Source organism: Danio rerio, chromosome 22, assembly GCF_052040795.2.
Source record: "Danio rerio strain M-AB ecotype USA chromosome 22, GRCz13ab, whole genome shotgun sequence".
In the NCBI taxonomy this organism is placed as follows: Eukaryota; Metazoa; Chordata; class Actinopteri; order Cypriniformes; family Danionidae; genus Danio; species Danio rerio.
Genome location: NC_141042.1, coordinates 26,319,795 through 26,346,762, shown reverse-complemented (window position 1 = coordinate 26,346,762; position 26,968 = coordinate 26,319,795). Strand labels below are relative to the sequence as shown.

Below are 26,968 nucleotides of genomic sequence, written 5' to 3'. Positions count from 1 at the left end.
ACAAATACTACTGGATATCGTTACCTTCTGATATCAACAGGTCAGCGAGATGGCCAAATTGTTGAATATCTGCTAATTCCAGCACATGACCATGAGAGTTACAGAAGCATGTCTGGTCACTGCAATCCTACAGAGGAAACAGCACTGTTCCAACCTCCTCCCCAACAGTTAAACCACACCTATCCTGGTATGCCTCACTCCTTTTCACCTGGTTAACATATACAAACAAACAAATAAGTAAAGCAATAACAAAGTTTTGGCATCAGTTTAAGATAATCATACAGTTCACCTATCTCACATTTAAATTCATGTGCTTTGCCATGGAAGACCAAAATAAAAACTTAAAGAGGGTGCTGGAACTTTGGAAAGCTTTTTGCAACATTTTGGAGGTAGTGTCATTAGCTAATGTAGTCCACAAATCTTCCTGTCAAGAACAAGTACATGACAGTTTTTATCTTCGAATCTAATTTTACTAGGTGAACATCAAAGAGCTGTTTTTTTGTTAATCTAGTTTCAACACATACAGTTTAAAGTACCTAGTGCATTCTTGAAATGGTAATGCTTATGGTTCACATCTACTTAAATTGGCAGTATAGCTGATGTGGAAGCAGGACAGATGAAGGACTCCCACTCAATAATATCTCAGAAAACTGTCTGCTGAGATCTTGGCAGTCTATTAAAAATAATTATATCAGCATCTTTTCCACCTAAAATGCAAAGAATATAAAACTATTTTAGGATATATCAATTTAATACTTGCATGACCAAATCGGATATAAAAAGGCCATCATTATGCCTCTAGCCCACTGTCTCCTAGGTCTACAGATACAGAGACTAATGGAAACAATGAAGTACACACCAACTGGCACTGGAGCAAGGCCCTCTCACAGTTGGGAAGATTGGAGTTCCTATGAGCTGTATCAGATGGAAACAACAGAAAATTAACATTTATAACATTTCTAACTTATCCTAAGACTAGTAGACAAGCAGCATAAGCAGTTCTAATTTCCTGGACTCCCATGAGGACAGTCGAATCAGTATATGGTCTCTAAGGTGTCATACAAATCAGACAAAACAAAATACTTTATGAAAAAGAAAAAAAATGGTTGGGCACTAATCAACACCCAGAACAAACTGTTTTAAACAGTTAAGCCACAATCTTTTGTGAACTTGTACTATAGTTTATAATGTTTTTCATAAACAATAATAATAGTAAAACTAATGTGTCTCTTTCCATTAATACAATAGTAGTGGAAGAATAAATGCATTTAAATTTTTATCTCATACAATCATATATGCCTAAACAATGTAGATATTTAATATACATGGAATGAAAAACTAACCCTTGACTGATTCCAGATTGGTCTTGGCCTTCCTTACACAATGTGTCTGTCTCTCTCCAACATACCCTTGGTTCAGTTATCTTTACTGGTGTGGCTTCCTGCAGATCACCAAGTTGTCATCAAGACCTGAGCTTATAATTGAGATCTTGATCAATCTGAGTATCAAGGTTCATAAGTTGCTCTTGGAGTTCTGAATCACTCATGGCAATAGGCAGAAACAGACTAAAAGACACAAGGATTAAACAAACAAATACAAATGTGTTAACAGAGAAAGAGAGTGGGACAAGTGCAATTTAACAATGTAGACATGGTTTCTAAAAGTGCCTTTACCTTTTGCTTATTAGAAAATTGGGAAATTGGATTTTAAAGTAGTTTGAATAACCTGAAAAGAAACAAAATATTCATTTCTGAACACCTTATAATTTACACCCGTATACACACACACACACACACACACACACACACACACACACACAGACACACACACACACACACACACACACACATTTTTCCCCCCAATTTCTGTTTAACAGAGAGCAGATTTTTTTCAACACATTTCTAAGCATTCTAGTTTTAATAACTCATTTCTACTAACTGATTTATTTTATCTTTGCCATGATGACAGTACATAATATTAGACTAGATATTCTTCAATACAGCTTAAAGTGACATTTAATGGCTTAACTGGGTTAATTAGGTTAACTACAGTAGGCAGGTTGGGGTAATTAGTCAAGTTATTGTATAACGATGGTTTGTTCTGTAGATTATCGAGATATGTGAGTATATATATATATAGTAGATTAATCAGTTTTTTGATAGTTTTGTGGTCTAAAATGAATAAATTGTGCTCAAACAGGCAGAATTTCTGTTATGTCTGCCTTTTTTGTTTCTTTTAAGGCATGTAAAATAATTGCAGTTACAATGTAGCCTTTAAACTAATGAAAAACACTTGACTTGAATCCAATTGTATTATTAGAGGTAACATTTCTTGCATATTGCATAATTTATTTAGATTTTGGACGATTTCTGTTGTGGAAAACAACAATCTGGTAACACTGTTCCTCGTGTTCAAATGTATAATATTGTTCTGAGCTATGCACGACTATATGTGGGGAAAATATATTTTTTAATAAGTGAAGTTTATTCATAAACTAATTTCGAGAGGATCACATGCTTATGATTTATCACGGCCAGTCTCGTATTTGTTAATCACTAATCTTCCAATCATATGAGCCCTAAGGCACCATAAATAGCCTCAGTTTTCAGTTCACTTTATATTCGTTTGGAAGAAACCCCCCTCCTCCCCTATTCTCCTCCTTTACCTGTGATTGGGCGGCACGGTGGTCCAGTGGTTAGCACTGCGAACCACACAGCAAGAATACTGCCGGTCCTAAGCCTATAGGACCGGTGGGTGTTTCTGTGGGGAGTTTGTATGTCCTTCCCGTGTCCGCGTGGGTTTTCCCCGGGTTCTCCGGTTTCCTCCCACCATCCAAAGACATTCAACATACATAACAATCAAGCTTGTCTAATTCCTTACGTTCCCTTAGCTACAGCAGCAGGGGAGTTCTGAGATCCACCGAGCTCGGGCTCCCTTCTTGCTCTGCCAACGGGAGGAAGCCCCGGGCTCGATGAGCCCTTGAGCTCGGGGCTCTCTCCCGGGACAGCATGCCAAATAAGCTTTGTAAATCATCAGCTAAGTGTGAACTCTTGAAATGAACTTGGATGTAATTAGATAACGTCGCTAGTGTACATGCTTTATTTATATCTGGTCTGTAGTCATTTACTGCATCAGGAGATGGCTACCTTACTTTTTATAAAGGTTCTAAACAAACCTCTAATCTAAATCAACAAATCGTCAACATTTGTTTACTTTTTACTTACCGAGTGGAAAACCGCAGTGGACCTTGGGTTCGCAATGAATCTTGGGATTGAAACCATAGACTGTAAAAAAATAATTCACGACATACAATGACCCCAACTTCAATGAATAATTTAATTATAAAAAGATCAGCTAAAAATATTTTTAAACTTAGTACTTTAAATGTAGTATTTTTTTAAGTAAAAAAATAAATAAATAAATCAGTTTTATTATGCAAAATTACTATAAACTGGGCAATCAAAAATAATTTCACTCATTAAATATAAAGTAATTGATAACATATTTATCAACACCAACTAATCTCCAATAAAAATAATAAAACAAAATACATGATGCAGTGTTGTAAAATAGGAATAATTTTTTTTATTATTATTGTTTCTTTTTTTAATCAAACAATTATTTGTATTGGTCATGTAAGGGTCATATATTAACTGAACTACTCGTGTGTGTGTGGGTGCTGTGCATACTAATTAGCATTTTTGCAGAAGTAGATAGATGCGGGTCCAAAATTAAATTCAGCTCTGCAGAAACTTCCTGTCTGAAGAGAGGTGTTAAAACTGAACACAGAACACAGAAAGATGTATGATTTGTTGTTGTGCAGAGAATTCGTAGAAAAAGAGGAAGTATGTCGAAGGTGCGGCCAATGGAGGACTGAACAATGACTGACAAGTGACGTTACACCAAAACTCCACCTGTTAAGATCAGTTCTGTATATTTCATGGAGTCAGGAAATGTATGTTAGTTGCAAACCTCTTGAATGTAATTTTTGTATTGCATTGGGGTAATGTAACCCAGAGCTCTGTCATCGAATTATTCATTTGTATCTAATAAATGACTAATATGTTTGACATTGAAGAAAAACCTCTCCTGACCTTTTCTCTTGAACACGCATGGAATGGGCTAGATATTCCAACAGCAGCATTAACCTACATACAATGTATTGCTGCACAGTTGAACTCATCAGTAAACTCACCGGTGTTGCATTTTGACCAATAGCTGAGCAATGTTAAACTTACCGTGAAATAAAAGTCATGTTGACCGAGGTATATTCTCATTTACAGTGGTCTCGACCCTTTTTACAGACGCTTTTCAGGAACAAAACAAACATCACATATTTCTAAATAAAAAAACTGTAATAATAGGCATAAACCAGGTTTAAAATATTGCGTTGGTGTCTATTAGTTATTATAAAGCGTCTGCTATCCTATGGAAAAAATTTAATGAAATAAAAATGAATAAAAAATACTGTGTCTGGTACCCTGTGTCAATAACAACAACAACAACAGCAATAATAATAAAAATAATCATAATAATAATAATAATAATCAAAATACTGCGTCTGATACCCTGTGTCATTAATAATATTAATTAAAATACTGCGTCTGATACCCTGTGTCAATAATAATATTAATCATAACGCTGCGTCTGGTACCCTGTGTCATTAATATGAATCAAAATACGTCTGATACCCTGTGTCATTAATAATATTAATCAAAATGCGGCGTCTGGTACCCTGTGTCAATAATAATATTAATCATAACGCTGCGTCTGGTACCCTGTGTCATTAATATGAATCAAAATACGTCTGATACCCTGTGTCATTAATAATATTAATTAAAATACTGCGTCTGGTACCCTGTATCATTAATAATATTAAACAAAATACTGCGTCTGGTACCCTGTGTCATTAATATGAATCAAAATACGTCTAATACCCTGTGTCATTAATAATATTAATGAAAATGCGGCGTCTGGTACCCCGTGTCATTAATAATATTAATCAAAATACTGCGTCTGGTACCCTTTGTCAACAATATAATAAAATACTGCGTCTGGTACCCTGTGGCTATAATAATATTTAATAAAAATAATTTTTAAAAAGCGTAGCATCGTGTACCCTATGGCAAAATAAATCGTGCTAGAGACACGAAAATGATTTCCTATTGAAATACATTGGATGGATATTCGTGCAGGGTGACACGAAAAAAGAAGGAAATTCGTGCCCATGAACACGAACCAATAGATTAAATTCCGTGACTATTTCACGAACTGCCGTGAGACTGGGTTGTATATTTAGAAGTTAAGTAGCAATCAAAAACAGATACCGGGAGATTGGGCATCCCTGCCTAACTCCTCGTCTCAAAGAAAACCTAGGAGAGATTAATTAATAGATCTAAAGAAGAAATTTCCAAATCCTACTCTACTAAGAGTTTGTAACAAAAATTCATGTTCTAAAGAATCAAAAGCTTTTAGTAGTCAAGAAAAAGTATAAAGTTGTCATTAGAGAAGTAATTTGAATAATTTAGAATATTTAATACTAAACGTATGTTATTAAAAATGTGTCTTTTTTGCAAAAATCCAGATTGACATTCATCAATTAAAGTGTTCAAAGTACATTTTACTCTTTTGGATAAAACTAATGCAATAATTTTATAATCAATGTTCAGCAAGGTCTAATTGGTCGCCAATTATCAATTAATAAGTGATCTTTATTTGGTTTTGGTATTAAAGTTATAAGTCCTTGACATAAGGTTGGAGGAAGAAAGGATCTATGCTATCATTAAAGACCTCAAGCAAAAAAGGAGTTAAAAGTTTCTCAAATGTTCTATAAAACTCAGCAGAGAGTCCGTCCGTTCCAGGAGACTTGTTGCTTCTCAGTGATTTAATGGCATCCGTAACTTCTTGTAAATTAAGAGGGCCTTCACATATATTGAACTCATTATCACTAATCTGTTTCATGTTATGTAGCGATTCAAAGAATTCTGTTGTAGATTGTTGACAATTTAGAAGAATACAAGTTACTGTAAAATTCAGAACAATAGTTTGCAACAATTTTTCCATTCTCCACAATATTACCATTAATCCTCAATTTCTCAATATAATTATATTTAGCTTGTTGCCTCTCATGTCTAAAGAAATACGCAGAGCTTATTTCACCCTCTTCAAGCCATTTCCTTCGAGACCTTATATAAGCTCCTTCTGCCTTTTGTTTGTAAAATTCTTCTAATTTAATCTTTTGTTCAGTAAGTTCTGCTTTTTTAAATTCTGATAATTCTTCTATTGTTTTGGATGATAAAGTAGATATTTTAAAAATAATACTATCTTCTTCAGCTCTTCTCTTTTTTGCCAATTCACTACAGTATTTCCTAAAAAATTTTCCTGCTTCAAATTTGAGAAGTTCCCAATTATTACAATATTTTTTTCAACTTTCACTTTATTACAGTAAGTCAAAATAATTTTTTCTATTCCAGTAATTACTTCCTTATGTTTAAGAACTGAATTATTTAATTTCCAGTAACCAGACCTTTGAGTTAAATTGCTAAAGTTTCTAAAGGGAATCATAATCGAAATAGCTGCATGATCTGAGAACGGAGATGGTATTATATCAGTAACAATGTTATCCAAGTCACTGGAAGTAAGCCAATAATCAATCCTAGATTGAGAAAATAAAGATTTGTTACTTTAAGTAAAGCATTCTTGTGTTGGATAGGATTTTCTCCATGGGTCAAACAAGGAAAATTGTTCTATAAAAGCCATAATATAATCCGAATTATGAATTCCAGTTTGATGAGGCCATCTATCTAAACTATTATTTAGGACAACATTAAAATCACCACCAAAGATTAGAGCAGAGTTAGAATGATTAATCTACTTCACAAGAAATAGCAATAATCTCCTTTTTCTAAATGAATAGATCATTACCGTGTCCGCTCGGAAGAGCGGCGCGGCTCTGGTTATGTTTGTTTGGTCTTTAACAATGAATTGATCAAAATTAACAATAAATTGATCCAGAATATTAATGATTAATGATAATTAATATTCATAATCTGAGAGTCCGCTCGGTCGCGCGGGCAGGATCATATACAATCATATGTTTGTTTGACTATTAATATTCATAAAATAAGCTAATTTCTGTTACATTAGGATAAATGGTTAACATTTGACTCACCTGCTTGCCTAATCTATTGAAGAGAGCTTTATTTTCTTTTTGTAAGTTAAAACCATATACATTAACTATAATATAGGTTTCATTTAAAATCTCAGCGGCAAGTACAATGTAGTGCCCAGAAGCATCACATTCAGATCTTAAGATTTTCCCTTTAAATCTGCCCTTTAAAATACAAACCCCAGCAGAATTAGTAGTGCCATGGGAAAACCACAGATCCCCACTGTGACCTCCAAAGTGGCATTCTTGAAGAACACAAAAATCTGCATTAAAGCGCTTCAAGTATAAGAAAATAGCTTTCCTCTTAGTGATACTGCGTAACCCTCTACCGTTAAGAGAAACAATAGATAAAGACATAGAACAAGAGTGAATATGAAACAAGTAAAAAATAAAACAGACCCTGAAGATTCCTATATAAATAGCTTCATCTCTACAACGTGCAAATTCAGGCAACTCTTTTGCATGCCTGTGTCTGTGTTGTTTAACAATAATAATTTTATTTAATATATATATATATATATATATATATATATATATATATATATATATATATATATATATATATGTATGTATATATAAATAAGAGGCAGTAGGTAGTGCTGTCGCCTTCAGTGTGGAGTATGCATGTTTTCCCTGTGTTCGCTAAACAGTCAAGAACAGCAAAGGGCAGAAAGACTCCAAGATATATGATATTGTGAATATCCGTATATAATTTCAAATCAACAACACTTGTAGAGTGACATAACGTCTCTAACTGCGTCATACATATAGATGGTTTAACCTGATTGGTTATAACATACATCAACTTGGAATCTGCACATGCGTACAATTGAGAACACATCTCGAATAACTTGGGCGACAAGAAAACAAAGGTCAGAGGAACGCAAGAGGACATTTCTGTGATCAAGAGGACCAGAGGGGGAAATCAGCTCCAATCTTCATGTCTCCTTCAGTACAACACGCACACACACACATCATTTTTAGGATGTCTTGCTGTCCAGCAGGCTTCTTATCAGGACAGTAAAATAAAACAGCATACATATATGACACATTTATGGAAATATTTTTTGTAAAACTGATAAATATAAAAACAAATAAACTATTGGGTGCTTCAGCAGCTTTATTTGTTAAATCAAATATCAGTAGAAAATGTCAATAAATATATAAATGTTGTAAGAGTCCATCTATTAGCCCAATGACAAAACTAACAGCATGGTCGAAGGTTTAATGCATGTAAGCCTTTTCTAGTACTTCTGAAAAGAATTTTATTATTTATTAGAATTTATTTATATTATTTTTTGGGTTCCGAATTCAATCTGACTCCAATTTCAATGATCCTAAAATTTAGATTGTATTTCTAATTGTAAGAACGGATCACACTCATCATTTATGATTTAATTTAGAGTTTTGATATTTTCTGGGGTCCGATATTCTAAATTGTACGTTCATTAGGGACCAACATCGCTCAGAGTTCCACGCCCCGGGTTTGCGCTTCTCACGTACAATATGTCAACACTCTGAAAATAGTCAGAGGATGCAGGATTAACTATATTTAAATAGGCTGGTTGCCTAACGCTCACCTAGTCTTAAAAAATAGATCCTTAGCCAAGCCCGTACAACTTGCTGCTTTCAGTGGTTAAATGATTAAAAGGTCAACATGTTTTCGACTCTCTATGGCTACGTATAATCAAATGTGCCTATTAATCAATTCAATTTATGCCATACTATAAAGGTAATGAAGACTCCCCGTAATCTACTGGATACAATGAATTCGCAAAACTCCAGAATTAATCAAAACTTAAAGAGCCCATATTATGGGTTTTTGAAAATTCCCCTCCATGTAGTGTGTAACACAGCTCTAAGTGAAGTGAAGTATCCAGCTAAGGCTTAAATCTGTAAGAATACAGTGTTTAAAACGGTTGATTCATCTATAAAAGAGTCGACTCATAGTGCTTCAAACGAGTCGCCTTGATACCGATTCATTAGGTGTTTCGCCATGACGTACGAACGAAACCAAGTTATTCACGTGCACGCGCAAACCCGGGAGATTTCAAACCTGAGGCCCCGCCCTCTGACGCAGAAACCCAGACACACACACACACACACACACCCACAAACACACGCACACAAACATGCCGGTCGATTGAAGTCACACTGCAGATGGACATTATCGATTCTCTACCCAGAGATGAAACCTCAGCATTATAGCCAAGCAGTTGGAAACTTCTGGAAACTACATGCTACAAAGAATACTTCATCTGCGTTTGTTAAAGTAAGGATCAGTAAAGATTAACTTACTAATGGACGTCAGGATGAGTTTCTTCCTCCATTTCTCAAATGTAAGTACGTGCGATTAAAGTTGCCTCGTTGACTCTAGCTTGCAAATGTATTTAGTTGTGATTTGTTACTTGTAACCGAGTGTACTGTATCAGGTTAACTGGCTATATTCTCTTATCGCGTGCAAAGTCACGTTAAAAACGCGACGCGTGCTGTTTGTTTACGTTGGTTACGCCAGATTTCTGCGGCGCGGGAATAAATTTCCGAATCAATCGCGGGACCGGTCGGTAACAGGTTTAATTTGGGACGGGAGCGGGCTGTCTAGCAATATCGTGGATATTGCTATGCGAATGAGACAGAGCTTTGCCTGCCTGTGTGTCTGCTTGGCGCTTGTGTGTATGTGTTAGTGCGCGCGTATGAGAGAGAGAGAGAGAGAGAGAGAGAGCTCTGTCTGGCTGTCTCTGGACTGTTTTGCTGGGTGATTTTCGGTTTTGTTCTCCCCCGCTCTTTAGCGGGATTGGGCGCGGCGGGCAGAAAACGGGGCGGTTCGGGCACCGGGACAAGAAATTCTAAATATAAGCGGGAGCGGTCGGGTTCAGGCTAAAACCTGGCGGGTGCGGGCGGAAGCGGGAGCGTTGTCGTCCAGAGGTGTGTGTGTGTGTTTGTGTGTGTGTGTGGCAGCTAAAATCCACGCCTACACTATGGAGCGCGTATGAACTGTGATTACTTTTATATTGCTGATTAGCTATTGGGCATTTCATTCTCTGACTGAAGGCAGTCGACCAATCGTGACAGACTGTCATCGGTCCAATCAGCGCAGATTACCTTCGCGCTAAGGAGGGGTTTGGGAACAAATGAATCACTGGACGATTCATACGGGAGTCGCTGGGATAATTAGGTAAAAATAAATGCAGATTATAAGACCATGAAAGTGTTTTTTGACTTTGCATGCATATTAGACTGTTGTTGGAGACCCTTACAACCAAGATATGACCCTATTTCATGTATAATATGGGCTCTTTAACATTTTATTTGTCAGAATTGTATTCTGCCAATTACATAATAAATCATCAGGAAGCCAATTCAGAGATGAGACTAACAATATAACATCCATTAATCAAAGATAAATCAAAGAGTTAGAGATGTATACCTGACCAGAGAAGTACATTGCAGCATAAGTCTCAGAGATGCTGCAATGGGGTATCTTTTTAGAAGATTCCCCCCGACCCATACCACATCTTACCTTATATACTCAAGTCAAAACAAACAGCAATAAATTCAAGACAATAGAGGTGTCACAGAAACCCTGGCCTGGGGAATTTGAGGACTTAACCAGCTCTTAGGAGGGAGAGCATCTAATCAAGATCTTATCAAAGTTAAAAACAAATTCAACATATACCAGTGTGAGAAAGCTCTTTAATGACCCCTAGAGGAAGAGTCAATAGCTAAGCAAGTAGATACCAGACGTCGTCTAAAAAAGGTACAAAACGAGCTTAAAGCTGCTAAATTTGTGTGTGAACTTCTTAAACAGGAATCCCCAGATGTCAGTGTTAATGCATCACAGTCCAGCCTAGCTGTTGATCTTCGGTCTAAGGTAAGCCCGCAACATGACAATGCTGTGAACCTTTATGCATCAGTACAATTAATGCCTAGTCACTCTATCCCTTGTCACGTTTCCTTTGTACCTGTATCGAAACCTCAGTTGATTGGTGTCACCTCAACTCCTAATATAACTCAACCCAACACAGTTACAAATTCATTAGGTACCATACCGACCACCTTAATGTCAAATTCAGACTATGTTGCTCCCTTGACATTTGATTAATCTTTAGTGAATAAGCCGCAACATTGTGCAGCTAATTCTGCTACCTATAGTCAGGCACCATCTGTCAGGGTCCACAATGTAGTTCCATCACCCGCTACTGTAACTGTGGGATCTCCACTACAAGTACAATGCTACCCCTCTATGCATTCTAGCCCTAATAGGACATCTGCACCGTACACTGGTCCCGCACCTGACACCTCTCCTATTCAGTCAGGATTGTACCCCTCTCTAGCTCAATTACCCAGTCTTGACATGTTAGCCGCTTCTGCCTACAGGGTCCCTAAGCCAGCTATCCCACATTTTGACACTGGTAGAGAGAGTGATGTTGCCTTATTAAAGATGGCCTTAGAAAATGTAATGAATAATCAACCTCACCTGAGTGAACATCACAAATATCAGGTCCTTCTAAGTCATTTAAAACTCCCTAGTGCACTGCAGTTAGTGTAGTGGTTTTCAGTTTTTCTCTTAATGAATCACTCTCAGTCTGGAGGTTATGAATATCAGAAGAGTATACTTTATTGTCGACAACAAAGGAGAATTTTCAGGAGACCCCCAGTAGCATCTCTGTCTGAAAAATTCTGTCTCACTGATGCTCTGGCCTGCTTAAATACTCTTTTGCAACTGTGTTTTCCCTTTGTTCTAATTTGTCACACAAGATCCCACCTAGGTTAACCCCTGACCCCAAATTCCACCTAGGTTAACCCCTGACCTCAATTTCCACCTAGGTTAACCCCTGACCCAAACCTGGTAACTATATAACTTATCCATTTCTTGTGATATGGTAATTCTTCTAATAGCATGCAAGTCTAGAAGCAGATTATACACATACAATTTGAATATATAGATTAACTTCACACTTTAAGGAAATATAAAATCCACTTTATTAGCAAAGGCATACATGTACGAGCCTAAGCCATACACCGCTGCCATGCAAGCACTGCAAGATAAATATGGACAGCCACGGCAACTGGTCCAATCAGAACTTAGTATTATACTGAACGCCCCCGCAGTCAAGTTCGGTGATGCAGAAGCTTTTGACTCCTTTTCTCTGTCCATCCAAACTCTAGTAGACATGCTCAAAACTTTGGAAGGCCCAAATGGATATGAGTTGCGCTGTGGCTCTTTTATGTTGACCGATTGCTAAGCAAGATGCCACCATCAACCAGGGATGGATTTGTAGAGTACTGCTTCAGCCGAGGTATTCTACAGATTGGTACGGATTGCACCTATACCTTACCTGATCTATCAGAATGGCTACAAATGAAGTCCCAAGCAAAGCGTATTTCTAATAAAGCAGCTACAATGTATCAAACAGAAAATGCTAGATTTATTAAGAAAGAGCAGCCAAGGTCAGCACCTTTCCGCATAAAGGAGAAATCCACATCCTTTCTGTATTCAACCGATGGTAGTTCAGCCGTGCAAGGACACCCAAAATCTAAACCTCCTGTTAAGATTCAACCCTTCTGCTCATACTGTTATATGAAGGACCACTTTCTTAAAGCATGTCCTAAATTTAAAATGCTGACAGCTGAGAAAATAGTAGAGTGGATATCCACAGAGAAACGCTGTTGGAAATGTGGGCGAACTCACACTCCTGACAACTGTACTCTGAAAAAACCTTGTACAAAGTGCAAAGAGATACATCTGACCATTTTGCATGAAGCAGCTTCGCAAATACAAAATAATGTTCTGTTGGTTAACGTCCCCAGCCTACAGGTCTATTTAGATCGGCCCAATATATCTCAGAAGGTAATGCTTAAAATAGTCAAGGTACTACTACACCATCAAGAGAAAGCCATGGAACCATACACCGTAATAGATGATGGTTCGGAACATAACATTGTCTTATCCCAGGTAGTGGACCAATTAAATTCCCTACCGAACCTGAAATGCTGACACTACGCACAATCCATCAAGATGTGGTTAATCTTAAAGGAGCCAATGTATCCTTCTATGTATCACCACTGCACAAACCATTCAGGAAATACCTGATTTCTCATGCTTTCACGGCAGATAATCTGAAACTGTCCAAACAATCCTACCCTGTACCCGCTCTCCAACGCAAGTATGAGCATCTTAAGTCTCTGTCATTACCTTTAAATGACCAAGCCCAACCTCTATTACTAATTGGGTCTGACATGCCACTTCCACTTAAGCCTGTTCAGCCTGTATGTACTGGATCCTCACATGGACCGATAGCCATCTGTAATAGACTTGGTTGGACCCTGCAAGGTCCCACTGGGCTCAGCCAGACTTCTGTTTCCACACCACAATGTCTCCACATAACCACAACCACACAGAATACTGAGCTATACAGAAATGTGGAACGCCTTTGGCAAATTGATACTCTGCCATATACGAATGAAAAATCAGCCACTCGCTCCAAACATGACCAGTATGCTCTCTCACTCCTCCAATCAGATACCATCGAGGTAGAAGTTAATGGAGTCATGCGCTATGCCACTCCCTTGCTCAGACGACCCAATGCTGAACTTTTTAAAGCCCCCAAAGAAGCAGTGATGGCTAATCTCCGAAGCACTGAGCGCAAGCTTGCTAAAGACCACAAGAAAGCTGAAGCTTACTGTTTAGAAATGAGAAGACTGCAGGAAGTTGGCTATGAAGCAGAGATATCAATAGAAGAAGCAGAGCAATCCCGGGAATCGTGGTATATCCCTCACCGTATGGTGACACATAATGGCAAAGACAGAATAGTATTTAACTGTTCTTATTCCTACCAGGGGCAAGCTCTAAATGACATACTTTTACCTGGGCCTATCCTTGGTCCATCATTACTTGGTGTGTTACTGAGGTTCCACGGACATCCTGTAGCCATAAGCGGAGATGTGAAAGGAATGTTTCACCAGGTTCGCCTCTTGCCTACTGATAAGTCTGTAGTATGTTCCTGTGGAGAGATATTCAAAGGAGCAACCAACCCAAGATCTACGAATGGCAAGTCTTACCATTCGGCAGCATGTGCAGCCCGTGCTGTGCCATATATGCACTCCAGATGATTGCTCAAACCCACTCCGATGGAGACCCAGTACTGGAGAGTACAGTTAAAGGTTCCTTTTACGTGGATATCTGTCTCCATAGCCTTCAAACTGTTGCTGAAGCTAGAGAATTAGTAGATAACTTACGACAACTTTTGCTCACCTGTGGATTTGAGCTCCGTCAATGGGCCAGTAAACAAACCAGAGGTCATTCAGCATCTCCCTTCTGATGTTAGATCTACCAATAGCGAACTTTGGCTATCACAAAAGAGTACTGACCTCCTAGAAGGGACACTAGGGCTACTATGGAACTGCCTCTCAGACTCATTCAGTTAAAAACCCAGCCAGATCGAATGCTTTGAACCCACTTTACGTAATGTCTACAAAGTGTTGGCTTCTCAATATGATTCAATCGGTTATCTAATTCCATTTACAACCAGAGCGAAAGTACTGGTCCAGGATTTGTGGAAGACCAACCTAACATCTGAGAATTGGTTAATTCACTGGGGCACAAGTAGCTAACAAACTTCAAGAAGAATTAACTGTTGACATCAACCGCATCATTCTCTGGTCAGACTCATCTACAGTGCTACAATGGCTTAAATCTGACTTGTGCAGATAAAAATTCTTCGTTGGAACAAGAGTGGCCGAGATTCAGTCACTTACCAACATTAATTCATGGAGATATGTTGATTCAGCGAACAACCCTGCTGATGTCATAACCCGAGGTCAGACGTTAAACAGTTTGAAGCCACCTTGCCACTGGATTGATGGACCACCATTTCTATATCAACCAGATTCATGCTGGCCCACTTTACCAGCAGATGAACCAGAACCAGAGACAGAATTTAAAAAAGTCAGTAATCTGTCTGCATGTTCTTACTTGTCCAGACACCACCCTCCCTGATGTCAATCAATTCAGCACCTGGGCTAACTATTAAAAGCCACTGTGACATCCCTTCACGGGATGGCTACACCTCAAACCCAGCCACAAGATGACTCAGGTCGTTACATTCTAGCAGAGAAACTTCTCCTACAACAGTCTCAAAGAGATTCCTTTTCGGAAGAGTTTAAAGCTCTTACCGCTAATAGGCCATTACCATCCAACAGCAGATTAGCATCTTTATCACCTGAGTTTGATGAGGTCAGTGGACTTATCAGGGTTGGAGGGAGGTTAAGACATGCTCATCATCTGGAACTAGACACGACACACCCTGTTGTTCTTGATCCACAACACTACCTCACAAAGCTTCTAATCAAGGATTATGATACCGCCCTACTACATCCTGGACCAGAACGAGTCTTCGCTGAGGTTAGAAGACGATACTGGATTCTGAGAGGAAGGGAGGCCATCAAGAAGCATCAATACTTGTGTACAGTCTGCCAGAAATGGCGTGCTAAGCCAAAAATGCCTAAGATGGCTGACCTTCCACCAACACGTCTTCGTTTGTACAAACCCCCATTCTGCTCCACTGGAATGGATTGCCCATTCACAGTGAAGATTTGCAGACAGACGGAGAAAAGTCTGTCTGAAAATAGTATTCAAGTGTTTGACCATTCGTTGTCTCCATCTTGACCCAGTAGAAAGTCTTGATACAGACGCATTCCTAATGGCTCTCCGCAGATTCATATCACAAAGAGGGAAACCATTTGAGCTCCTTAGTGATAATGGTACAAACTTTGTTGGAGGAGACAAAGAATTGAGAGCAGCCTACAAAATTATGATTCCCCAACTCAGAGAGCAATTGGCCAAACAAAAAATTACATTTAGATTTATCCCACCTGGAGCCCCTCATTTTGGGGGAGTTTGGGAACGGGAGGTTATATCAGTAAAACAGGCTTTTAAAGTAGTCTTGAAGGATCTAACAGTGGACTGTACTGCGAACGGTGCTCATCGAGGTAGAAGGTATCCTAAATGCCAAGCCTCTGGGATATGTGTCTTCCGATGTATCGGATCTGGACCCTATTACACATTCTTTTAATTAAATTTAAATTTTATTTAAATTAACTTTAATTTAATTAACATTCTTTTAATGGGTCGCCATGATTCTTCTCTCCCACAAGTATTTTACGACTCAAGTAATGTTCTGGGAACCAGAAGATGGAAACATAGTCAAATACTTGCTGACCATTTTTGGTCTAGATTCATACACTACTATTTACCAAATTTACAAGAAAGGCAGAAGTGGCGCAAAGATGGTGGGGAAATTGGGCTAGACCAAGTGGTACTGATAGTGGACCCACAACTCCCACGAGCATGTTGGCCTGTAGGGAAAGTGACTAATACCTTTCCTGGACTTGATGGCCGAACCAGATTAGTTGAGGTTCAGGTACGCAACCACACTTATGTTAGACCCGTATCTCGTTTAGTCCCTCTACCAAAACACACTGATGATGACCCTGTTAATCCCGATACTTAGTCAGGATATTTCACTATTTCAAATGTTCTCACTTACATTTGGGGGCGGCTGTGTGAGAAAGCCCTTTAACGACCCCTAGAGGAAGGTTTCGTGATAAGGAGTTCAGTGACAAAAGGCAGTCATGATGGCTGGAGAGACACAGGCTGCAGATCGGCTGGCTGGACTGTGCAACCGATTTGTACATGTTTTACACCAGTGTGTAATTGATTATGGGTGAGTCCCTTTTGTTTGCTATCCTTTGATCCAGATAAATGTTCTGATTACTGTTATTGTCTTGTAAATCACACTGTATGTCTCGTGATTCCCACGTGCGCCATAACCGAAAGTGAAACTAGATGTTATCAATCCCAACGATCTCATTTCGGACTTTGAACTGGAAATTCACTTTGATTCATAGTTTGATATAACCTATTTTAAATATCTGTTTAATATATATCACCTGATTCGGTCAATAATTTGTAAAATATTCACCTTTGGGTAGATTTAGCCTGTACAATAATACTAAATGGTCATTCCAATTGCTTGCAACAGTATATTTAACTCATCATTGTCATTATAATTCACAATTACTCGATGTATGTTTATTTGTATCTTAATTAATAAGTTTGTTGTATAATTTACGGACATTAGCAATTGTTCCTCTTTGTATTTTTCTGTCTTATAGAGCACATGTGTGTAATGACATTCCAGCTTGATTAAACTTACGAAACAGGGAATCCTTCTCCTGTTCTCTTACCGGAACTACCCCTCTCATCTCGTGTGCACGACACCTGAACCCCCTGAGCGTACCATACGCTCATATAACCAGTGAAATATTACTGTGAAATTAAGACCACTTTACCAATCACACAGAGACATTTAAAATACCAAACATGAATATAGTGCTGCAAGATACACCACATTATAACCTTGAACATTTTATGTGAAATGTGCTCTAATCAGAAGGTAACATAAGGGTCAAGAAGGAGGGCTTGAGGTAGAAGAAGAAGGGTGACTTTCTCGCATTACCCCATGCTGTAGTGTAGCTCTGTTTCTCCAGCCTGTGTTTGCATAGTCAACAGTGATTTGAATAGAACAGTTGAACAGCTGTTTTCTTCTCAGATTAGAAAGTGCATTGGAGCATTGCATCTTGTCTCGTGAAATTCCATAACAGTTCTCAGACTCTGATATTTTGGATTCTTACAACAGAAGCTATGGGATTTGGGAAACACTCATCACTACACCGTTCTTTTCCCAAACGATGCATCGCTCTATCAGAGTTCAGCCGTGAGTTTTGTCGATGTTTAGGAAACACACCCCAGGTACTCCTCGGAAATCTTGCTCAGCATCAAGGGTTCGTTCTTCGTACCTCGCTTAAATGATCTAGGATGATTTGGCAGATCCTGGATCTTTTCATCTTGATAACTGATCTCTCGCTAATTTGGTTCTTCAAACAAGTTTGCGAATCAGATTAGAATGTCTGGATTAACTGATCTGAGATCAATGCGTGTGTTGTGAAGGACAGATCTATCGATCCTCGAAATCATGATCAGCAATGCAACGATTGGCTGATGGCACAGCAGCGTAATGACATCATCTGATTAATATTCAATTATCCATGTGAGCAAAATTAGGCTACATCAAATTAGCAGTAAACGGCTTGTTAAATATGACACGCAATAACCTTCCACATTTGTTGTGAGCTGCAGGCTTTACACTTTCATGTGTCAAGAGTATTCATCATGTATTTCAATGCAAATCAATGTATTTAGTTGTACATTTAGAAAAGATTTTCTTTATTATAGTAGCCGTTTTTTTAATTGGTGTAAAGAATAACTGGTTGTTCACAAAAGCATTTTCATATTGGTAAAGGCGTCTGCAACTTTTGTGAAGCATCAAATCCCCGGCATATTAACTGTCAAATCATGTTTATGACTGCATAAATGTATTATTGCTTTAAAAAAAAGTCACATATTGTGCATTTCTATTATACACAATTTGTACTAAAGCGATCTAAAAAGTTCATATCAATAAGTATTCTCTTAGCACCACCAGGTGGCAGTCTTTGTACTTTCATTTCGAGGGTGCAGATTGCATAAGTTTTATTAATATGTATAACTTTATTTATTTTATTAATTACTATAACTTTATGTAGTTAAAAAATATGTACCATTTTTCTAAGTGTATATAACTACTACTGTAAGAAAATATCAGAATTCAGAACATACTTTGTATTATCTTTGCATGAACTGAGCCGATCTAATCCTGTTTATATGAATTGAACCTGCTCCCGATCAGGTTTGACCTGGCAGAACTGTTGCTATGACAACAACTCTCGGATCAGCTTTGAAGAACGAAATGATCCTGGATCGTGTCAAATCGTCAACATCCAAATCCAGCTAACTGACTAATCCACGTACGAAGAACAGACCCCAGGTGCATGGTAGCAAATTTGTCTGCAAACTATAACTTTAATAATATATTGTAATGATAAATGTCTAAAAATAGATATCAGAAATCAAATGATAATTAAATGCCTGGGTGCTGATCCGCAGAGGACTACAGAAGTATTATATTGAGAGCGACGTCAGGAGCTCAGTTTTGGTTGGTCAGACGAAATGGGCGTTTTTAGAACCGCCTGCATGTTGATAATGGATTTTAAAGTCATTTATTTATTTTCCTACCCTTGACAACAAAAATAGAGACAAAATCTGTTATTTAATTTTTTTTGTGGGCAAAAGGAAAAAAAAAAAAAAAAAAAAAAAGTATACAGATCCAGCCACTATTCTATAATCCTAATTTAGTCTGAACAAGCAATTGTTGCCAGACCCTACAGTAGTTACAGGAACTCATCCAATGATTGACAAGTTTAAAATTACCTACGGCAACTGTAGCCTTTGTAAGCTTAATCTAACTGCATTTTACCATGAACATTTGCCCTAGTGGAGGGGTGCTAAACCCTTTTTCTAAAGATCTACCTTCCAGCTGAGTTTAGTTACAACCCATAATCAAACACACCTGACGATTATGTCAAAAGGAAAGACATGACTATTTTTGCATGTTTTAAGAAAATACTTATTTAATATCGGCATATTTCTGAAAACAGGTCAATGTTTTGCTTGTCTAGAAAATTCTGCTTTAAGAGTTTAGAAATTGACAAATATATATATATATATATATATATATATATATATATATATTTAAGAAAGAAAAGCATTTTTGCAGTGCATTTGCCCTAGTACAGAGGTGCTCAACCCTGTACCTAGAGAGTTCGACCTTTCTTCAGATGTCAGTTCTAACATACATCTAAAACACACCTGCCTGTAATCAAGAACTGTTCAGGTCATCATTAATTGGTTCAGATGTGTTTGAGGGTTAGAGCTTTACTAAGTAGGAAGGTAAATCTCCAGGAATAAGACTTAGCATCCCTGCAAGAGTTATGTAATCTGTATTAAACATACATTTATAAAAAAAAAAAAACAAAAAAAAAAAAAAAACAAACCACACACACACAACACTATCAAGAATAACAAACCCATAAATTATCAAGCATTTTATTAAAAGTTGAATTTCAATGTAGGGGAGACGCTGGCAGAGAAATCTGACAAAATCAGCTCCTACGACCTGCAAGAGAAATTAACCCAAAGCTTGAGGCAAGCGAAACACCAGTAATGCAGCTTCTTTGCCTAGTATAATAACTTACGCGTGCAGCAGTATTTGACTCTCAGGTACTTGTATGTTCCATAACAGGGATCAGAGAACACACTGTTGGTGGCTGGTACATTGCAGCTTTGACGTCCATCACACCTACAATGACAATTCATGAACACCATTTGAATTAGAACAGGACTCAATTCATTCCAGCTGTAGCAACAACATGCTCAAACTGACCCATTAGCAACCAGATATCAGTTAATAAACAAAAGGTCTGTTAAATCCATACCATGATGACACTATGGACAGAGAGCTGGATGAACGGCAGTTGGTATTTCTGATTTGATGTGGTGGACGGTTCTTAATGCAGGTTTTTCTATCTGTACGGCCATAGTTGGCAGCAAGGATCCTGATCTTACAACCTTACATGGAGGAAAAAAAAAAAGCCCATGTAAAATTAAAACCGCAGAATTTGCAAAACACTTATTTAATGGATTGCGACTTCATCTTACCAGGACAGGACAGACGCAGGATAGAGCCTTCACATGCATTTACAGTTTCTGAGAAATAAAGGGTTGCACTTTAGAGGATTAATGGAGCAAAGAAATAATGTTAAGCGTCACTCGGTTCATGAAACGAAATTTAGGTGTCTTAGAATAACAAACTCTTACTAGAGGACCTCCTGCAGTAGTCATAGTCATGATCGTCATCATGATCATGTCCACCGTGACCATGTCCGTGACCATAATGTCCACCACTCGCTGATATCAGCAGGCTTGAGTTCAGTAAAATCACTGAAAAACAAACACAGAAGAACTGATCAAGACACCCGTTTACTGCTATTCATATTCACATAATAATTTACAGAAAACTTAAGACACAGGGAAACTATTCCCAACACAACAGTGCAGCCAAAAAGTAGATTCACTGAACATCGCCTTGTCAAACACAATAAGAAACTCACAGGTGAGCACTAAACTGAGAGAGACCATGATTCTGCCACACTGTGCACGTCGTCTTTACTGATTTTTATTTATAGGCCGCTGGTGTGAGTGGTAATGAGCGACACCTGTGCGAAACACCGGTCTGCAGTCCCACAGAGGACAACAGGAGGAGGAGTGAGCAGCGGATACAGGTTTTTAAATTTTTTTATTTAAACAGTTGTGAGAAACACCAGATATGGTTATTAGTCCAACAGTAACATGGTCAAATACTCCTGAATGGTTACTACCAAAACCCATTGTTGATACATCACTGGTAAAGAGAAGAGATAAGAGTGCAGAGGGCAATTTTTAATATTCAAATGGTGCAAACATATATTAAAGACAAATATTTTAATCATGTTTTAATATATACAGAGGCATCTAAAGATAGTGGAAATAGAGTGGGGGTAGCATACACAGTAATATATTTTAGAATTAAAGTTATTAAAAGAATATCAGATGATCTTTCAGTGTATACTGGAGAAATGCTGGCAATACTAATGGCACTTCAATGGGTTGAGGAAAACAGACCGTTAAGAGCACTGGTATGTTCAAATTCCTCACTGATGACATTAGAGAGTGGACATTTTGAAAGCAGAAAGGATTTTTTGATCGAGATATTGCAAACACTATATCGCATTCAGATGATGGGATTAGAAGTTAAACTCTGTTGGGATCCAGCTTATAGTAGAATAACAGGGAATGAGTTGGCAGACGAGAGCGCTAAAGAAGCTACAAGAAAATCAATTATAGTCATGGAAATAAAATACAGTACAAATGAGATGAAGGTTTTGATCAAGCGATTTTTAAAAAATAGGTGGCAAAAAACAATGGGAGGAAGGAAAAATGGGAGGTGGTTGTTTAATATACAAAGAAATGTGGATAAAGGAAGAATAAAAAGTAGAAGTAGGAGGGAAGAGAGTATAATATCAAGAATTAGATTTGGACATACAGGACTCAACAGTACATTTTACAAAATGAATCAACATCAGACTGGAAATTGTGATTATTGTGGGCACGAAGAAACCTTGGAGCATGTTATTATGAAGTGTCCAAAGTACAATAGGGAAAGGAAAGTGTTTGTTTTAAATTTGAAAAGAATCAATGCGTATTTTAATTTGGTTAAAATACTAAACAACAAGGCAGATGAGGACTGTATAGAATCTTTTATACTTATAAAGAAATGTCTAGACAAAAGAATATAGATATAAGTGATGTAGGTCTTTTTTTGTTATTTCTATTTTTGTTTTTTGTTTTTAACTTTTCTAAAGATGGATAGAAAGTGTGATCATGGCCCACACTCCTAACCAGCAGGTGGCGGTAATGCACCTAAAAGTTGTATGCCAACTGCCAATAAAACTCATAAGAAGAAGAAGAGCTTCATCTCTACATTTTGTGTGCTTGCCTGCTGGGACAGATTAGCCAATGGGCCTTAAGGGCACAGGCCCTGGGGCCCTGTGCGCACTTGGGGCCCCTGCGAGGAAAAAAAAAAAGCCAATTTCGCAGTGTCTTTTTAGGCTAGTTGCAAATAGCGCACCTAGTTGGAATAAGCTATTCACGATTTACGATCATCGATGCCTGATTGACAGAAACAACATGAGTAAAGAGCGGAGTAGGTCAAGTCGTCAGTGGTGTACCTCCTAAAGCACACAGCAACACGTGATATAAAGCCACAAGTGCCTCGTGAGTAGGACACTAAATAAAGTTTAGTCTATTTTACATGTATTACAGCATCTAAATAGTGATTATATTTTATAAACTGTTATTTTCCATCTGGTGTTAAATGTTAGCAACATTTTAATAGAATTGATTTATATCTACAATGTTATCTACAATCTTCCGAAGTCATTTGCCGCAACTAGCCCTACTTCACCCGTATTCTCCGACCTCATGCCTCTGTGTGGAGAACATTTAATCGATGGAGAGAAACGCGAGAGAAAGAGGAGAGGAGGCATGTTTTTGAGGCATGTTCCATACACACCTTCTTTAAACAGACCCATGATCAGAATGAGGGTATAGAAGAAGACGTTATGGTAACATTAGATGAGTAATCTAGCATTAACCAGGCGGAGGAAAGTAACAGCAGCGCAGCGCGGACAGGATTCATCATGTCAGAGAGACAGACAGAAAAAGGAGAGAGGGAGACAGAGAGAGAGAGAAAGGCCCTGAAGAACAGAGAGACCGGAGAGGAGAAGAGGTAAAGTGTGTGTGATTTCGGATACTTTTAGGTTTATAATTAAGTATAATCAAGAGGGGAGTAAAAAAATACAGGGAGAGGAGGAGAGAGACACTAAATCATTAATAGGTGTGTGTATTATGAAAGACACAGATTCATTGAACTGGATTGGAGAGGCATTGTGTGTTATATGCCATGCCAATATTATGCTTTAAACGTTTGTAAAAGTTATACATTAAAAATACCCTTAAAAAAAAAAAAAAAATATATATATATATATATATATATATATATATATATATATATATATATATATATATATAATATATACTATATATATTAGTACTGAATTATATATAGTAATAATTCAGTGAACGTGAACAAGGATACTAAATAAAATGAATTTTTACTAGTTATATTAGTATTCTTTTTAATGCTTTGAAAAAAAAGTTAACTCTTTGTATACTATAAATATACTTGTACTATATATCATTTATTCAAATATGTGGGTAACAAATTATAGATTCATTTTATTAAAAAATTATCATATTATTCTTATTTCTTAATTTAAATATAGGGGTGCGGCCGGGTAGGGGGCCTTACAAGACAATGTGCCCAGGGGCCCCTGAGTTCTTAATCTGGGCCTGCATGCCTGTGTGTGTTTAATAATGATAATTTTATTAAAAAAAAAAAATATATATATATATATATATATATATATATATATATATATATATATATATATATATATATATATATATATATATATTATTTATTTATTTTTTTTTAATAAAATTATCCTTATTAAACACACACAGGCAAGTGGCAGTAGGTAGTGCTGTCGCCTTACAGCAAGAAGGTTGCTGGTTCTCTCTGCGTTCGCATGGGTTTCCCCCACAGTCCTAAAACATGCGGATGCGGTACAGGTGAATTGGGTAGGCTAAATTGTCTGTAGTGTTTGAGTGTGTATAGATGTTTTCCAGAGATGGGTTGCAGCTGGAAGGGCATCCGCTGCGTAAAACACGAGCTGAATAAGTTGGCGGTTCATTCCGCTGTGGCAAGCCCGGATTAATAAAGGGACTTATCTGAAAAGAAAATGAATAAATGAATGAATGAATAATGTTGTGTGGGCTATTATTGAGTCACAATATGGCGCTAAACAGTCAGGAACTGCAGGGGGCAGAAATACTGAAAGATATATGATATTGTGAATATCCGTATATAATTTCAAATCAACAACACTTGTAGAGTGACATAACGTCTCTAACTGCGTCAACATATAAATGGTTTAAACTGATTGGTTCTAACATAGATCAACTTGAAATCTGCACATGCGTACAATTGAGAACAAAATCTCGAATAACTTCAGCAACAAGAAAACAAAGGTCAGACAAAACAAGAGGATATTTCTGTGGTCAAGAGGACGAGAGCGGAAATTCAGCTCCAGTCTTCATGTCTCCTTCAGTACAGCACACACACACACACACTCGTCAATTTTAGGATGTCTTGCTCTCTAGCAGGGCTCTTATCAGGACAGTAAAATAAACAGCAGACATATATGACACACTAATGGAAATATTTTTAAAGTTTTGTAAAACTGATAAATATAAAAACAAATAAACTATTGGGTGCTTCAGCAGCTTTATTTGTCAAATCAAATATCAGTAGAAAATGTCAATAAATATATAAATGTCAAATAAGTGTAATATATATACATGTAAACAATATAAATGATTATTGTGTTTTTATGTGTCTGCACCAGCTGTACAGATGATCGCATTAAATTTAGCAGATGAAAAGGTACGTATATGCGACAAACTTTTGTTCAAATTCCTCCACAGCTTTATCCAAAAATGGGTCTTGCTCATCATCCTCCAAAAAATAATCCACTACAGGATGTGACGTCATCATTTGGGAGATTTATATTATATTAGCTGCTTTCTGTTCTGAACGGTCTGAAGGATAATTCATCAATGCCTAGATTTATTTATTTATTTATTTGACATGGACTTCACAATTACACTGCACAACCAAATGCAATTGTTTACGTGTTTTAGCAAACTTGCTAATTCTCAACACCTGTCCACAGGAGGCTTAAAATTGACAAAATGGAAATATAATAAAAACATACACAACATTACATTTATTTACATAAAATGACTGCAGACAAAAGCAAAGGTGACATGATCCAACCAACTAACAGTAGACTATATATGCAAACACTATATATATGTGCTGTTTTGTTTTTAACCACTTGTTAAGAGCACTCCTAAAAATATTTAAATTACTTTCTGATTTTAAGTTAACCGGTAAATCTTTCCACAGTTTGACCTCCTTTACAGAGAAGACAGATTGACCAAACGAGGTCTTACACTTTGGCACTAGACAGTCACCATTAGCAGTTGCCCGTGTAACTCTGTGAGAGGTTTGATTTCGATTGATTAGCTCAGAAAACAGGATTGGAACATGATTATTTAAACATTTAAAAACCAATTTAAGATAACTAAATTGAATAAAACTATCAAAACTTAAAAGGTTCTCTTAAAGGGCCATGAAACCCCCTCGTTTGAGCAGGGTGTTTTCACACCTCTACTTTGGAAAAAGTCAGAAAAGTGGGCGTGTCCATCTCTGTTTAGGGGGGAGTGTCGGAGGAACTAAAGTGGGAGGGTGTGGGAGTGTCTATTTGGGCACGCGCGAGTTTCAGTCAAAATACACACACAGGAGAAAGAGATGGTGTTTAACCTACATGGACATCTGTAGTCGAATTATTTGCCAAATTATTAAATGTTGGACTTTAACTGCAGTTTGGCTCTTTCATTCAGGGAATTCATTCATGCCCCTCGCGACAAACGCAATATTTGATTCGAGGATCTGCCCTAAGCGAGTATTTTTTATGCAATGTTTGATACCGCACGGCGAATGAGAGAAAAAAAACTCTGCATTTCCCGAAAACTTAGATGCACACGGCAGGTAGCGTCAGAAAGCCGCGTGCGTTATTCCGGTCACAAAATGCGGTGCTAACATGTTTGCACTCAGTGCAATAGTTAACTTAATTCGATACGAACAAACTGAATAAACAAAGAGTACTGGTCGCTCACTTACCAAATCTGTAGAGACAGGACAATCACCAGCAACTAGAGCCGCATCTTTATGAAGAGAAAACTACAAGCGAATCCGGATTTCAGCGTTTGCAGATGAGAACAGCTCTCAGGTAAACAATGTTCCTCCTTAGACACGTAAGTTATTGTTGTCAAGCGTCGCGTACACTGTTAATCCACACGTGATCCAGATGAGCTCTCACAGAGAAAATGAAAACGAAACTTAATGGCAGCAAACTATAAAAGCAACACTTCACGCTTGTTTTGCCAACACAACGTGGCGTCTCTGGTTTAAACACGGTGACACTAATGAATATTAATGAAGTTGCACAATAGAGCGCGCTGATTGGTTTAAACCAAGCCTTACTCATGCATTAATGCATCACACTGTAAGACGT

At 37.6% G+C, this 26,968-nt stretch overlaps 2 protein-coding genes across 2 annotated transcripts in view; one reads left to right on the top strand and one right to left on the bottom strand.

Moving 5' to 3' along the window:
• The window catches only part of fam20cl (family with sequence similarity 20 member C, like), a 588,191-nt gene that overhangs the window by 333,338 nt on the left and 227,885 nt on the right, over window positions 1-26,968 (top strand). The window lies entirely within an intron of this gene.
• si:ch211-226h8.4 lies at window positions 20,198-21,321 on the bottom strand. Its single transcript, NM_001110388.2, has 6 exons — window positions 21,278-21,321; window positions 20,985-21,107; window positions 20,826-20,873; window positions 20,603-20,735; window positions 20,363-20,466; window positions 20,198-20,283 (listed from the first exon to the last, which is right to left on the bottom strand). The coding sequence occupies exons 1-6, from the start codon at window positions 21,303-21,305 to the stop codon at window positions 20,270-20,272; spliced, it is 450 nt and encodes a 149-aa protein (NP_001103858.1). The 5' UTR covers window positions 21,306-21,321; the 3' UTR covers window positions 20,198-20,269.

Excerpts from the sequence above, each read along its gene's own strand:
- si:ch211-226h8.4 (NM_001110388.2), bottom strand. The coding sequence starts at position 21,305 with ATGGTCTCTCTCAGTTTAGTGCTCACCT. Across the intron at positions 21,108-21,277 it reads TCTCAGTTTAGTGCTCACCT|TGATTTTACTGAACTCAAGC; the intron begins GTGAGTTTCTTA and ends TTTGTTTTTCAG. Across the intron at positions 20,736-20,825 it reads CCTGCGTCTGTCCTGTCCTG|GTTGTAAGATCAGGATCCTT; the intron begins GTAAGATGAAGT and ends CCTCCATGTAAG.